General features: G+C 52.2%; 1 protein-coding gene across 1 annotated transcript; it reads left to right on the top strand.

Moving 5' to 3' along the window:
- Positions 1–11,323: 11,323 nt before the first annotated feature.
- On the top strand, positions 11,324–14,213 carry HOXA13 (homeobox A13). The gene is made up of 2 exons (XM_064441753.1): positions 11,324–12,013; positions 12,633–14,213. The coding sequence occupies exons 1-2, from the start codon at positions 11,341–11,343 to the stop codon at positions 12,875–12,877; spliced, it is 918 nt and encodes a 305-aa protein (XP_064297823.1). The 5' UTR covers positions 11,324–11,340; the 3' UTR covers positions 12,878–14,213.
- Positions 14,214–15,911: the final 1,698 nt, after the last annotated feature.

Raw genomic sequence — 15,911 nt, forward strand, 5'->3', positions numbered from 1 at the left:
CGGCCCCGCCCGGGTCCTGCCCCGGTGAGACCGGCCCCCCCACCCCCGCCGGCTTCAGCCCCACGACGGCGACCCCGCATCCCGCCGTGCTGCTCCGCCCGGTGCCTCGCTCTGTTTGTCACGGGCGGTGCTCGAAAGCCAGGCAAGGATATTCCCCCTCTCTCCCCCCACCCCCCCCGGGGCTCTGTTTACCCTTACAAATCCCTGATGGTTATCGCTGGCAGGGGACGGGAGCCGGCCGCGGCGCCCGGCGGAGCCACCCGAGGCAAGCCGGGACATGCGGGGCGCTGCGACCCGGCGGGACGGCAGATATCCAAGCTTACCCGAAACCCTTTCTGCTCCTTTCCGTGTTACAGATCTTGGCAGGGGTAGACAGGAAAGAGAGGAGGGGGGCTGGCTAAACCACAGGGGCGAGCTCGGCTCCAGGTTTCCCCGGTGCCATGGCAGAAATTCATGTCCTCATTTACCCCGCGGGTTTTGGGGGAGAGGACGGAGTAACCCGGGGAAGGTGGGAGACGGGAGGGGGAGGCGTGGACCTTGAGCTTTTAAACATGTGTTGGCACCTGAACTACCGAACCTGCCGGGACGGGGTGTCCCAGCCAGGCTGTTCCCGCCTAACAGGTGGCTTCTCCTCGGGCACGAAAGGCGTTTCCCAGCTGCAGTGGGACCCAGTGCCGTGACTGCCCATTTTGTGGGGAGCTGGGGGAGATGGGTGGGTATTCTCTAAAACGGGTGGTCTCCTCGCGTCCCACCTTTCTTCTTTTTTCCAAGGAGTTCAGGTCACTGCCAGCTTCCTAGCTGGTACCTGCCCAGATGAGGAGGAGGCGGAGGGGGAGCATCGGAGATCTCCTCCACCTTGTGAAGACTCAAACTACTGCTCTTCCAGCCTAGATGTTTTGCTCTAGGTTTCTTTTTACCAGGCAGGGTTTTCCTTGTCGTTTCGTTCCTTCAGGGGCTTCTGTAGAGGCCACATTTTAATTTCCACACAAGGTGTCAGAAATCTCTTTGTATCCTCAGATCTTGTTTTCTTTACTCTTCCTCTCCCTTTTCTGTCAAGTTGCCGATCACCTGCCGTTCCCAAAGACTTCCCTGGCTCGTAGGGATGCTCCTCACCTCGGAAAGCAAAACCGTCCCTTTGGGTACCCAGAAAGGGGAAGAGACATCTTGCTACGAGCACACAGATTTGAATTATTAGGCTGTAAATTTCGTACCGTGATAAAAGCTTCAGCTGTGTTGTCCAATATTGAAGTTTTTGGCAATAGCATCACTTGGTTTTTTACTTCCTTTAGCCCCCGCCTCAGACCTACATTCCCCTCTCACAGATTTCTGAGAAAATCTTTCATGTTTTGTTTTAATATCGCATATATACGTTTCAAGTTTCTTAGCTGGTATACAAATAAGAACGGACATATGGCAGGAACATTTGATGTTTGCAAACAGGCAGAAGATACTTGCTAACCGATTTCCGCTGTGGAGTTATATGGGATTCTCGTTTTATATATAGGCAACTTTTATGTCAGCTGGGATATTCTTGCTCACGGTTTTTAAGGTTTCGATCCTGTGGTTATTGTTATAAAAGTAGTGCAATCCATGACACACACAAACCCCCGATAAATGCAACTTAAATCTTAATTCTCTGACTGGGGTAGTTGTATACATAATGTCACCTTCCCAGCTAAAGTGGATTTTATTTTTCCTTTCACCGTGGTCTTGCCATCCTACCGAAGATGAGAACTTGATTGAAAGCTAATGATGAGATAACGGTTACTTGATTGGCTATGTAGGGTCCAAACTTCCTAGGAAGCTCAGCACGAACTCCTGACCTCTCTTTTAGTGACCCCCGGGGTAGTCACAGGATCGTAGCCCCCCTCCCTCCAGCCTCCCGCTAAAATTAATAGGTCAGACAAGCTCCCTCTCCTTCATTTGCCAAACATTTACATCACCCAAAGTGGTGATGACGTGTCTGTTCGTGCCTTCATCACCTCACAGCGGAATTATTCCTTGTGGGTAAAACTTCCTGACGGGTTGTGGGAGCGGGAACGGAGTGTTCCCCTGGCAGCAGGTGGGCTCCCGGGCCGGGGCTGCGGGACGTGCCCCAGCTCCTCCGGGGGCTCCCCCCGGCTTCTCCGGGGGCTCCCCCCAGCCCCGCCGGAGCAGCCGCCATGCCCCTACACCTCTGGCCTGACACGCTCGACCTGGCCGGCTTCTCATGGCTGCACACACAGGTTTCAGACCCAAACAGCGAGCTGGACTTCTCCAGGTAGAGACTCTGGGCTGAGAATTTGTTGACCTGAGAACAGCGAGAACCGGCGTCCGGCGGATATGGATACTTCTGCTGAGCAAAGGCACACCAGCCTTTATGTTTCCTTTGCAACATGACCTACGAGTTGTAGCGTTATGTTAAATCCAGCTGGGCTTTTTTTCTTCTTCTCCTTTTCTTTTGTTTCTTTGGGGGGGGACGGCGGGGGACGGCGGGCTGCGCCGGGAGATGACAGATGATTTGACATAGTCCCCACACTCGGCAAGAGAAATTGCGAAGAAATATGGTCTTGTGAAAGTGGATGACAATTGGTAATTACTGGCAGGCAGCGAGTATCTTCCCCACAATGGGAAGGAAGCGGCTCCGAGTGAGGACACTCGCTCGCTGGCACCAGGGCAGCTACATCTGCAGGAAAGCGGCCTCGGGTTGCGTGCAAGGGGGCAGGGGAATTTCTTCCTTTAGGTATCTGGGCTGGAAGACCAGGGGGCATGCCTGACTAGAGACTAATCTTTATTGTTCAGCCGTTCATTATTTTGCATGTCAGAGGGGTTGCTATGAAACCACTCCCTTTTCTCTGTGCCATTATTGGACTAAATATACTTTGGCTCCCGGGACTTTGCGAATTGTCTTCAGAGCGTGGGAACCTTGGCGTGTGCCCTCAGCTCCGCTCCAGCCCCTTGGCACCAGCCCGGCTCCTTCTCCCCGGGTATGTCTCAGAAGGCTGCCAGCACTGTCACAGGACTGCTTTTGCTGGGCTGAGGCCGTACCCCGTCCCTCTGGCCCTGGAGAGGATGGGAGAGTCTATGCCCCCACATTGACTCCCTGCGTGGGTGTGGGGGCACAGTGTGCCAGGCTGTGCCGGTGGTGTGGGCAACCTCCATCCTCACGGACCCCAACCCGATGTGCTCAGGCTGATGGAGTCCGTGCTCCAGATGAGAAGATCTAACTAAGGCATGGGCAGATGGGCACTGCTGGAGTGCGCTGTGTGCGGGTTTATGAGGGACCAACTCCACTCCCGCTTTTCCTGATGGGCCCCGAGCCTCAAACGCAACGCTTGAAGCTGATTCCAGAGTAAATAACATCTTGGAAGTCAGCTGTCGCGTATGTAAGGATGGGATTTAGCGTTCAACAGGGCCACATATGTAACCGCTTATCTAAAGAAGACATAAAATACAATAAGCTTTGGAAAAATTCATGATTCAGCAAAAATAAAGAGAATAATACACTCACCCAGAGATGCAAGTTATCAGCTAGTCTGCATTTGGCTGGTGTTATGTTTAAAGGAAAATACTGTATAATTCCTGTTTAGAGAATGTGTTCACGGTATGAGTAGAGAGACATTAGTTCCATCTAACATGAAGAGTAGCAAATGTCTCCTGTTATTAAAGACAGCATGTATTATATATACCTGAGAAATGTACTGTAGGCGCTAGAAATCATTTTCTAGACCCCTGGCTCACTGTTGGTTTGTTGTTCGGTTTTTTGTTGGGTGGGTTTTTCCCCCTCTTTTTTGGGGGGCTTTTTTTTTTTTACTAAATAAACTTTTAACAGAAATGCATGTGCTTAGTGAAATGTAAAGCTAGTTGGAGAACACGGGATCATATCACCGTATCGAGTAACTTTCTGCTGGGAGGTGGTTGGTACTGGGAGAGCCCACGACATGGTCGAAGGGCATTTAAGCAGTGCTGGGGACTCAGCCGAAGCCAGCTGGCTTTTTCTGCCCGAAACTGAGCACAGCTCTGTGCAGATGGTTCTTTACTCCTCGCGGAGCATGTCCCCAAGGCTGTCCCCGCGGGGTCCCACCCACACGAGGAGAAGCCAGAAGTGGGACGCTCCTAGGGGTGGAGAAGGACTGATGGGAACCCCATCCCGGGACCAAGGGGTCCCCCACTCCCCTCCTGGCTCCAGCACGACTCTCGGCAGAGGGATGAATGTAACGTGCCGCAAGGCGAGAGGCACGTGTGTGGTCACGCACACACCCACCAGCCAGGGCGAGGGGACACAGGACTCGTTTCAGGTGTGCGCGCCCGGCTGCCTGCGTGGGTGCGCGCTTCCCCACGGCCACGCACCTCCCTTCTCGCCCGCTGCCGGCAATAGCCCCTCTCCGCGCCCGCGGAGTAGAGTGTGCCAGATGAAACGGGCCAAGGGAAGAAAACCCACCCAAAAGCGAGCCCCGTCCGTGCCCCGGGCGTTGGAAGGAGCCGTGGGAAGGTCCCGAGTCGGGGCGGCGGGGCGGCCCGTGGGTAGGAGCCGGCAGCCCGGTCGGGTCGCCCGGCACAGGTGTTGCCTCTGGGTGGCTGCCGAGCCGTGGCCCAGCGCCGGGCGGGCGTGAGAGGGCTAGCCCGGGCCTCCGGGACGGTAGCCCAGCACCCGGCCGGGCGGCGGGGGGGCAGGGAAGCAGGCAGGTCAGGCAGGGAAGCGGACAGGCAGGACGGGCAGGGAAGCGGGCAGGGCGAGCCCCGCGGGCGCCGCGCCAGCCCCGCAGCCGCCCAGCCCGCCGGAGGAGCCAGCGGGGCATGGGATAGCCCTCACGGGGCTAGTCCCGCCCCCCCACCCCTGCACCACCTTGACAGAGTTGCTGGGGCTTGCCAGATGCAGCGTGGTTTGGGGTTTTTGTTGTTGTTTTTTCCCTCTCCGCGGGGAAGATCTCCACTCGTGGCTCAGGTAACTTCTAGCTAGAGTCACCCTCCCTTCCCGTCAGTGCCGTGAGTCCCCATATCTCTTAAGATACTTCTTCAGACAGCAGCGATTAGAGCCCCAGCTATGTACAATCTCATCTAAGCAAAGGGCTGGAAGTCTGAGGAAAAAGAGCTGTTAGACAGACCCAGACATTAGAGATAAACTGCGTCCATCAAGGCAATGTTTTAATCACTAAAACCACTTCTGAAAAGGGAACCAAAAAACCCTCTTGGAGAATGTACTCCAACAGCTGTCTTCCAGTAAAGGCAAACATGTCCAATGTTTCCTGTATTATTTTTTTTTTCTCTCCCCTTTCTTTCTCTAGATACTGCGCACAGGCGTCTTAAGCACTGAGAGCCCTATTGTTTCCCTAGATGAAGACACAGCTTTGGGGGAGAAAGAAAAAAAAAAAAGACAAAAAGACCCTGCAACTTCTTGCAGAGAGCAGGAACGTCCACTCCTGCCCCTGAGCCCTCCTGGTCGGACGCTGTGTAAATGTCACGCCATTACAGGCAAGTTATGGTGAGAAGGGCTTTGTGGAAACGCTTTCTCTCGCATTGTAAAGGAAAGATCTACTTCGGCATCTCTCCGACAGCGTTTCAAAGGGAAATCAAACAGCACAAAGTGGGCCTGAAGCTCAGGAAGAACTTTTTTTTTTCCCCCTAATGAAAAAGGTGGAGGGATAAGTTTAATTGTAATCAGGCTGCAACAATACACCATGTGATCATGTGGTAGCAATTATTACAAGCTCCCAGCAGAAATCGAGAGGATATGCCATTGCAGCTCACTGTACCCTGCCTTTATTTTCTTTTTCAAAAACTGTGACCTACCAGTAGATAAGGTGAAAAATGAATTTACCCTCAAAACGCTAAACTCTGAAAATCGGAGGGTAAGCCCAACAAAACCAAGGAAGATTAACTTGAGTATTATTTTGTTGTCTGTTGCTACTACACGTTTATAATAGAACCTTTTTAGCTGGAAGATGTAACCGACCTAATAAACTACTGCAGTGGACATCTGCACGGCCAGCCTTGGCCCCCTTGCTTATCAGAATTTACTAACAGTAAAATAAAAACGTTCTCGGCTCTCTTTGTGCGAGCGAGCAGAGCTAATTGCGAAGAAATCCGTCTCAGTTTGCACGGCAAAAATAATTTAAATTGTAGGGGGGGGCTTTATCACTGCATTCAAGCAGCTCGCGGCTGACAGCCTGCAAAGGCTTCTCTTCATCGCTGCACGTACACGGCAATTTAAGCAAAATATTTTCTGCTGACTACCAGCACGAAACGCCAGGCTTCTGTTGCTTTCACCCGCCAAATATAAACAGAAAGTTATCGCACACCCCCCCTCTGGAAATACGCTTGTGAAAATATTACAAGAAAAAAATGTAAAACACAAAACAAAAATCAGAAAAGAGACCTTGTCCGTGAGACAGAGATAAAGTGTATTCTCATTTTCACTTTAATCACATGAAATACCTTCAGCGTGTTTTCTACAGCTGAAACAGGAAAAAAATAACAGAGTGAAGCGATCTTTTGAGACCTCGCTCCGTGAAGACTAGTCCGTGTCCCACACTTCGGGTGAAAGCATGACATTATTTTCGAGCACACCTTATTTATAGAAGGTGGCAGTTCGAAAGTTCGGGTGGACTGAAATAGGTAGGTCCGTATCTAGTGTGCGCCTGAGGATTTTTAGGACGACTTTTCTACCTGAGAGAAACGCAGCATTAAGCTCTTCGCAAATCTTCTCGGACTTTTCCATTTCTGCATTTGTTTTTACAAATTCTTCTTATTTTGTAATTATCTCAGCCCCCCCCAGCACGCAGTGGGAGGGAGAGAGTTAAGATGTCCTGCGAACCCCGCTCGTAAAGCTGCTTACTTCCATTAGAAACACATGAATATCCTGAAATACAAAGTGTCTTTAAAACGGGCTCAGGAATGTTTATCTCAGCCCTTGATGCTTTAGAAATTGTGGAAGAAAACAGCGGTGACAGTACTGCTCCAAATTAACCTTCTGGCAGGTAAATTTCATTTGCTCATGAAAATCAAATTCGATTAAGGCTCTCGCCCCTGCTATCACTTTACTCCCGCGTCTTCCAAGACTCCTGGGCTCTGCAGGGCGGAGATTATTATTAGTAACTAAGATCACCCTCTAACCCCTCCATTATCAGCCAAGATCTTTTAGCGGGTTTAGAGGGGTTTAACTCTGTGTCAAACATATATTTCCAACAATCAGCCACGACTATTTTTTTTTCCTTCACGCTCATTAATTAGCTCTAAGGAGTGAATGGAAAAGTAAGAGTGAATTTCTTTGGGCGACGGTTTTTCGTCTGTATTCGTACGACTGTGATTCTCCTACAAGAAATCAGAGTTCCCCTCAGTCGGGCATTCCCGCGGCAGGGTTCCAGAGGGTGCGTGTGTGTTTGGGTTATCACACAAAGGCTGGCTTGGGGGGAAAAAAAAAAAAAAAAAAAAAAAAAAAGGGGAAAAAAAAAAGCGCCTTCTACATACTCCGCTGACAAACTCCGTATTTGCAAACCTGACATTCAGCTGAAAGGATTTTTGGTTTTTCTAAGAAAAGCGAAAATTTAAGGCCTCTTTAGGAAAATGAGTGGCCATATTCCTATCACGTGGGGAAAATTGCAAATAATTTATATTTTCTCGTTTAAGGCCAAAATCCTACGGTTCTCACTATGGCACGACTGTCTTTGACTTCATAGCGTCAGCAGCACACAGTGACTTGGTTCAAAGCACTTGTAAGGGTCAAATTCTGCCCTTGGTTACACCTGCGAAGTGCCTTAAAAGCATCTGACCGCTCTCAGCGCAGCCAAGGGACGAAAATGCCACTAAAGCTTTTTGTAATACCTGAGATGGGCACGGCCGCTCACCGCGAGGGGTGACTGCCGCCGAATAGGAAAATTAGTTAGAAATCCCCTGGGTCTGCAAGGATTCAGCACCTTTTAAAATCCTTCTGCTGATTATGGTTGTTCATCCTCTTGCTTCCTAAGGAATTAATACTCGTTTTAGAGGAAAAGATATAACAGACACATTTCTCTCCAAGGTGTTTTACACGCTATATAAATGCAAAGCAGGTCGGAGGTTTGCATCAAATCTCTTGGAAAATGCGGAGACTCTATCATATACTTGTGTTTTCTGTATCCCAACTTTATTTCGCTCGAAAAAGAAAGAAAAAATATTTTTGGAGGAAGCTTCAATTGGTCTGTCGTTTGCATGCATGGAAGCATTTAATTATCAAGTTAATTTTCCAAAATGAAGCATTTGTAGAGCATGGCCAAATCGATCAGTGGCTTCAAGTAAACTTTTTCATAGTTTTGGTTAATTTACCCAGTGCATCCCAAGCTTATGTTGCAAAAAATAAAAGCTCTTCGACAATTGGTAGGGAATGGTATATGTGGAAGGCGGGGGGCGGGGGGGCGGGGGGGGTAGGCTCGGCGTATTTTTATCCCTGGTGTTCATTACAGGGTCCATGATTTTCGAAGAACATCTGTTCTGCTCGATACCTTCAGCCCTCACAGTTCCTTTCTAATATTTAATGGCAGATACCCATTGAGGCAGGAAGGAATTATAGCTGGGGAACGAAAATTTGGTGGTGGTGGTGGTGGAATCTAAAATAGCTGACGAGGTTTTTCTCCTCTATCGGTGTCAATAAATCACTACAAATCAGTCAAATTCGGAAAGCAAAACAAAGGCGTAGAGGTCCGTGTCCGTGACCTACAATAACGATTTTTCTGGTGCTGCATACGCACCCTGCAGATGCCGTTTTGCCTATTTTGAGGAAACGGTCCCATTCCCTGACTCCCACCCACGTCATGGCAAATAGGGGAAGGGGACGGTTGTATCACTGCTCTTACCAGCAGTGAAAAGCACGGCCCTCTTCCCTAATGATTAAATACAGCTCTAGAGGGAGGGAAAGATGCAGAGAAGGGAGAAGAGAGAGCTCTTTAATCTAATCTCCCTTCTCTCTTTCGCACACAGGGCCGGAACAGCCCCAAGTGGGTAAACAAAACAAAAAAACCCCAACCACCAAAACTCAGCAGACCGGATGCCTTTTGCTCCCCCTCCCCAACCCTCCACCACTTGTACAGTTTGCACCGGGGCTGAGAGCTACGGTTTCACATGCCTTCTCCCTCCTGATGGAAAGGGGCTTGAAAAGCAGAGGCAGATAAGCGAGAAAAGCTCCGCGGCTGACGGAGAGTGTGGAGAGGGGGGCGGGCTGGGGGGGTGGAGGGGCGAGCTGGGGAGATTAGTGTTCTCATGGCTACCCGCTTTTTAACAAATCAGACAGATCTTCGGGCTGTGAATGACAGTTCTCACATTGGCTAGGCTGCAACTTTCAACTTGACCTTGGCCTCTAGCCGTGTCTAACCCGTATGTAAAACAGCGCTGCCCCATAGAGCTGCCTTCCCTTCCCCCTTCTCGCCCCCCCTCTCCCGCCCCCCGCCCCGCTGCAACTCGATTTTCAGCAGCAGCCTCGAGAAACCAGAGGGAAACAAACCGACCCAATTCATGCCAGTCAAGCAATGTTTGGCCGGGGGAATCCACAGGTTTCAAAACTGGTGCCTGAAAGAAGAGGAAAAATATGCGGGGAATAAATATTTGCTTTTGGTCATGAGGAAGAATGCGGAAAAGAGTATGCGAAGTCAAAATTTATTGGCTACAATGAAGGAAAACAAGCGGCCGAATTAGCAGGCGAGTGACAGCGACTTCAGGTATCCCAACCCATCGCACGGAAAAAGCACCTTGAAAAAAAATCCATGGGCGCCAAAGGGCTATTTCTCATGGCTGGCAGCTCTGCGCTAGGCAAGGAAAAGCCTGCTCGGTAACAATGTACGTCCCGGGACCGCTCTGCGCTTGTAGCCATGCGGGCAAAACAATGCTACAACGTCAATGGGAAGCACAATAGGATAATAAATACGCCGAGCTGTCAGGCGCAAAACAAAGCAACATGAGATTGCAAAAAGAAAAAAAAAAAAGTTTTCAGGATGGGAGTATTTGGGGCTGTTTTGTCCACACGCGTGAGGGCTGAGAGCTGTTAACGATGAGACGGACGCTGCTTTAGGTCAAGTTTATTGATAGCTCAGTGATGGAGCGTTTTGAGTTCAAGGTTGTGCGCAAATAACTGAATGCTGGTGGAAACGCATCCGCGCTGGTGGGAGGTGCGGGAAATATTAAAAATGGAAATTATTTTGCCCTATGAAAAATTATAACATTTATCATGAAAAGGGAATGCAATTGGGTTTTTAAATATGTACAGCTTTCGCTTGCGGAGAGGTACGGCCTTCAAAACAAAAAAATATTTTCAGCCAATAAACCATTTTTTCCCAGCACAAAAAAAAAAAAGCACCGTGGGTCCGTGGGCACACTCTACGAGCCGACGTGCTATTTTACAGGCAAAAAAAGATGCAAGCCGGATTGTAGGCCCCGGTTTTTATTATTACAGCAGCAAATAATACAGCGGAATCGCGATGGAGATCCAGTTAACCCTCCCGCTCCCCGAGCCCATCCTAAAAGATAATAATAAACAAAATCGGGATTTCCTGGTCCGTTCCTCTTATCTGACGTCTGAGGCTTTGTGGCGAAAGGAGCGAGATGGGTCTTGGGCTTTCGACGGGCGGGAAGGAAGGAAGGAAGGAGGAAAACACCCAGAAAGGTCCCCGGGAGGCTTCGCTTCGGGAGCCTTATCTGGCCCGGCGTGCGGCCCGGGGAAGGCTCCTCCGCCCGCTGGCGGCGGCCGGCTCCCCGCGCCATCAGCCGGCCGGGGCCCCGCCAACGCTCCCCGGGGAGAGGCGGCGGTTCAGGCCGGGGCAGGAAGGGGGTCGAAGGGGTGCGGCTCGTTCCCCCCCCTCCCCCTCCCCGGGGAGGTGAGGGGAGGCCTCCGGGTCTTCCGCGGCTCTCGGGGCGGGGAGGGCCCGAGGAAAATGAGGCGGGGTGCGCGGGGGGAGCCCCGCACCTCGGGGGACGCGCCGCGGCAACAACGGGGGCCAAAATGCTCACGCCTCGGTGGCGAGGGGAGGGAGGGCCGGAGGGAGGAAGGAGGGAGGAGGGAAGGAGGGAGGGAAGGAGGGAGGGAAGAAGGGGAGGAGGGCCCCCCCGCCCCCCCCGCGGCGGCAGGACCGCGCCGTGCCCGCGCCCGCGCCCGTGCCCGCGCCCCCGGGCCGGGACCCGGCCCCGCGCGGCGATTGCGTTATTTAATTATCTCCACTTTATTCCTTCAGATGTTTATCAGCTGCTTTGCATATCACGTGGGGGCGGGCGGCCCAATGAGGGCCGGCCTGGCGCGACACTGGCGCGTCAGCCTTGGTCAAGTCCCGGAGATTGAGTATCTCTTTTTTCAGTCTTTGGGGCTTTTAAAAAAGAGCCACTAGTCTCAATGCGGAGCGGGCTATGACAGCCTCCGTGCTCCTCCACCCCCGCTGGATCGAGCCCGTCATGTTCCTCTACGACAACAGCCTGGATGAGATCAATAAGAACATGGACGGGTTTCACGCCGGCAGCAACTTCGCGGCGGCGGCGGCGGCCAACCCCTGCCGCAACCTGATGGCTCACCCCGCGCCCCTGGCCGCCCCCAGCGCCGCCGCCTACACCTCCAGCGAGGCCCCCGCCGCCGGCATGGCCGAGCCCGCTGTCAAGCAGTGCAGCCCCTGCTCGGCCGCCGTGCAGAGCTCCTCCGGCGCCGCGCTGCCCTACGGCTACTTCGGCAGCGGTTACTACCCCTGCCGCATGACCCACCACAACGCCATCAAGTCCTGCGCCCAACCTGCCTCCACCTTCGCCGACAAGTACATGGACACCTCCGTCTCCGGCGAGGAGTTCACGTCGCGGGCCAAGGAGTTCGCCTTCTACCAGGGCTACGCCGCCGGGCCCTACCAGCCGGTGCCCGGCTACCTGGATATGCCCGTGGTGCCCGCCATCGGCGGCCCCGGCGAGCCGCGCCACGACCCCCTGCTCCCCATGGACAGCTACCAGCCTTGGGCCATCACCAACGGGTGGAACGGGCAAGTGTACTGCCCCAAGGAGCAGAGCCAGCCGCCTCACCTCTGGAAATCCACCCTCCCGGGTAATACACCTGCATGGCTACCCCGGCCCCCCCCCCCCACCCCCCCCACCCCCACCCCTCCGCCTCCTCCCCCGCTCGCCCCTCCCGAGTGTCCCGCCGGCAGGGCTCCGGGATCACCCCCGGGCTGACCCTTCCCTGCCCACGCCCGCGGTCCCCGGTCCCATCCAGCCCCGGCCCGCACATGTCCCGGTGCCGCCCCCCGCCCCCCGCCGGCGCATCCCGCCTCACCCGCCCGGCCCCGCCGCCGGCACCGGGAGAGGAAACAGCTGAAAAGGGCGGCGGGAAGGGCCGCGGCATTATTTTCCCTAAACCCCGGAGCACGCAGGCCGGGTAAATCGCTGCAGCCCCGCGCGATTCTTCCCCGGAGTCCCTCGCCGGGCTCCGTGGGGTTTGTTGTTACTGTTTGTCTGTCTGACAGAAGCGAGCCTTTCCCTGCCTAAAAGCTGTCTGCGGCGGCCGGGAAGGAGGAATCCCAAATGCTGAGCCGGGCTTCAGTAGCTAAGCTGGAGCGGGGCAGGCGGAGGAGCGCGCTGTAACGCCAACCCCTGTACCACTTGAAGATGTCCTAAGCGGTTCGAGCGATTTTCTAACGCTTGCCTGCATGGTTTTTCTGTTCCAGACGTCGTTTCACATCCCTCCGATGCGAACTCGTACAGACGTGGGAGGAAGAAACGAGTGCCTTACACAAAGGTCCAGTTAAAAGAACTCGAAAGGGAATATGCTACAAATAAATTCATAACCAAAGACAAACGGAGGAGGATATCGGCGACTACAAATCTGTCAGAGAGACAGGTCACAATCTGGTTCCAAAACAGAAGGGTCAAAGAGAAAAAAGTGATCAACAAATTGAAGACTACCAGTTAATGGATTAAAAATGGAGAAGCAGCAACTCAAAAGTTTCTGAACTTTTTTTCCCCGTGTTCAGATTAAAATAATTATTAATAATAATTAAAAAGAGAAAAGACAATGAACCTCTTCTTTCAGATCAAGAGATCTGTATCTTTGGAATTATAGCTTTCTCTTTTTTTTCTTTTTTTTTTTTTTTTTTAAATATTGCTGTAGCAAAATGGTTGAAACTGACAGTTCTCCTGAAATCCCAAGCAGCCAGCCAGTATCACTGACAGACTGTAAAGCCCCCACGCCCAGCCCCGAGAGATACACTTTCAATTAAGACATGCGATTTTCTGAGATACTTATAAGTGCTTCTACGACCTCACTGTCCGAGAAGACTCTTCGTGGCCACGATGCGAGAGCTGGTTAACGTGAGGAGGTCGATGTGGACACATAAGCTGATTTTCTTCCATTGCAATCCAAACTGTATGTTGAATGACTGCTCAGGTAAACCATAGTGAAAAAAAAAGTACAGTTACTGTATGTTTTTAAGCAATGCATTTAGTGTCAAAAAGTAATAATAAACCTCGAAGGTACTGAATAAGGATTTCAGAGACATCAGTAATGAAGGAAGCTCTGTGGAGGATCTATCTTGATAGCAGATTTAAAACATCGCAAACTAGGGGGGGATAGAAAGGAAAATATTTGCTTGGAGATGTCTTTTGGTTTTATTTTTTATTTTCAACAGATGATTTCTTGTCATCTGAATTGGGTTTTTTGTTGTTGTTGTTGTTTATTTTTTCTCCTGCAGACCGTACAATACATACTTTTTAAAGGACTCTGCCTATTTTAAACCTCAAATAATCTTCAAGAATTAATATTCTAAGTCCCCGGAAATTTTTTAATATTTGACTCTGGGTGGATACAAAAAACGTGAACATTGGCATTTCTTTACAGTAGGGAAAAAAAAACCCCCACCTTTCTGGAAAAAAAATTTCCAAGAACTTTGAAATGAAATACGTTTTTCCCCAGAAGTATTTTGATTTATATAATCTATATTTTGATCTATAAGTAATTAGTCGTTTCTCCTTGTTTATTGTCTGTTATGAGGCCGCAGTAGAACGTTTAGGGATTCTTTTTACAGCACCTTTAATCCAATCAGTTATTTCAACCAGCACATTATTTTGTTTTTATTCACTATAAGAAGCTATCTTGTAAATAATAAAAAAAAAATTCAGCGCACTGTGAAAATGTACTTGTGCACCCTCATTTTTTTTTATATTTCTACTGAAAAACGAAAACCCAAGACGTGTAGATAGGTATAGTAGTATTAATACTGTTAATAAAATAGTCACTGTAATAAAACCTGCAAGGAATACTCTTTATTTTTCCATACCTATGTGCATTTCATAAGAAAAATATAATGTATCTGCCTTATAATCATAATACCATGGTCTTCCGTTACATAGCTTATGTATATATGGTGGGTTTGGGCTTTTTTTTCTGGATGGTGTTTATCTGGGGGCAGGCACGCCTGATAACCAGCGTTCCTAAACTATAAATGTTTCTGTAATGTTAAACAGTGGTTTTGCAGCGGGGCTGGGGGCCAGGGGGGAGGAAAAGCAGGATGATGCCAGTGCAGCGCTGCGGCCCACACCGGGAAATGGAGCCCGGCGGCCGGTCCCTGGGCCGGGGGGGGACACACAGGCTGCCCAGCCTAGCCGTGCCTCGGCGGGAAGGTGGGGGGCCGGCGGGGCGATGACAGGACAGGGAAGGCCTGAAACCTTGACCTTGAGGGGGGAAGAAAAAAAAGAAAGAAAGAAAAAAGAGCCGATTTGTGACCTTGACTTTTGACAGCTCCTCGCGCCGGCGGCATCCGCGGGCCGACAGCGCCACCTGGTGGCCGACGCCGGGGCGCGCCAGCACCTGGCGGCGTCCTCCCTCCCCGCGGGCGGCCGCGCACACGCGTGGGACCCGCGCCGCCGCGCCAACCTCCGCATAGCCTCATATATCTATGTATGCGTGTCTATGTATATATTACGCCTGAGCTTGCAAGGCAAAGCGCGCGGCAGGTCGTGCTCTACTCTCTCTCTGGAGGTGGCAGGAGGCCGTCGGAGCTGGGCTGAGGGTGAAAATCGGCGTTCAGCCGGTGCCCGGGCCGGGGGATGCCGGTGCCCGGGCATGGGGATGCAGGTGCGGTGCGAGGAGCCGCCGGCCGGCCGGTGTTGCGAGTGGCGGGCGAGTTCGGTCGGGCACAAAGAGAGGTTTCCTTTCGCCGCCTGTCTCCCGCGGTGGTCTGCAGCTCTAATTAGAGCTATTGGGGGACCTTTACGGTGCATTTAGAGGGTATCACTTACCGCCCTAGCTGTGCGCTTCTAGCCTTACATTTCTAAAATTCAAAAGGACCCACCTCCGCAGGGATCAGCGCAGAGCGCTTTCCGAGCCTCAGATCTGACTGTAACACATTCGTGCAATAACTTACATGAAAAGTACCTGCAGAAGCGGGATCTGTTTTCCGGGAGGCTGTCGGGCCGGGGGCTTTGCCCTCCGTGCGGGATTTTAGCGTTCCCGCTCGCCGCTCTCGGGGCCGCGGAGCGCTGTGATTTCTAAGGCCGCGTGTAACCCGCGGCGTCGGAGCGTGGGAATACCGGCTGCATCCCTCCGGAGGCCAGACAGGGACTTTCTGAGCGAGATTTCCCTCGTCCCGCTAGCGAAAATAGCCGGGGAGAGGTATTTAAGTGGCAGCCGGTTTCCAGGCCGTGAGGTTGGGGTGTGCTTTGGGGTGGCAGTGTGTCCCTGTGAGGTGACGGGGGACAGCCCCTACGTCAAGGACAACGGGCAAAGACCCACGGGTGCAACATCACCCGAGGGGGAAATAACCCGTCGCCCAGCGGGCCGTGCCTTGGTCTACCCACGGGCGAGGGGAGCCGGGTGGGACCCCAGCCGCTGGGGAGCCGGCAGCCTTCACCGTGCCCCTTCCCCGCAGGATCCCCGCGGCCTGCCCGGCCTCGGGCGGATTTTCAGGGGAGCTGGAGCAGGCAGCAAACCCCCGCGCTGCTGTGCGGGG

Source organism: Phalacrocorax carbo, chromosome 2 (assembly GCF_963921805.1).
Source record: "Phalacrocorax carbo chromosome 2, bPhaCar2.1, whole genome shotgun sequence".
Classification (NCBI taxonomy): Eukaryota; Metazoa; Chordata; class Aves; order Suliformes; family Phalacrocoracidae; genus Phalacrocorax; species Phalacrocorax carbo.

Coding starts and splice junctions, on each gene's coding strand:
- HOXA13 (XM_064441753.1), top strand. CDS start 11,341: ATGACAGCCTCCGTGCTCCTCCACCCCCGCTGGATCGAGCCCGTCATG. Junction 12,014..12,632: donor CTGGAAATCCACCCTCCCGG/GTAATACACCTG, acceptor TTTCTGTTCCAG/ACGTCGTTTCACATCCCTCC.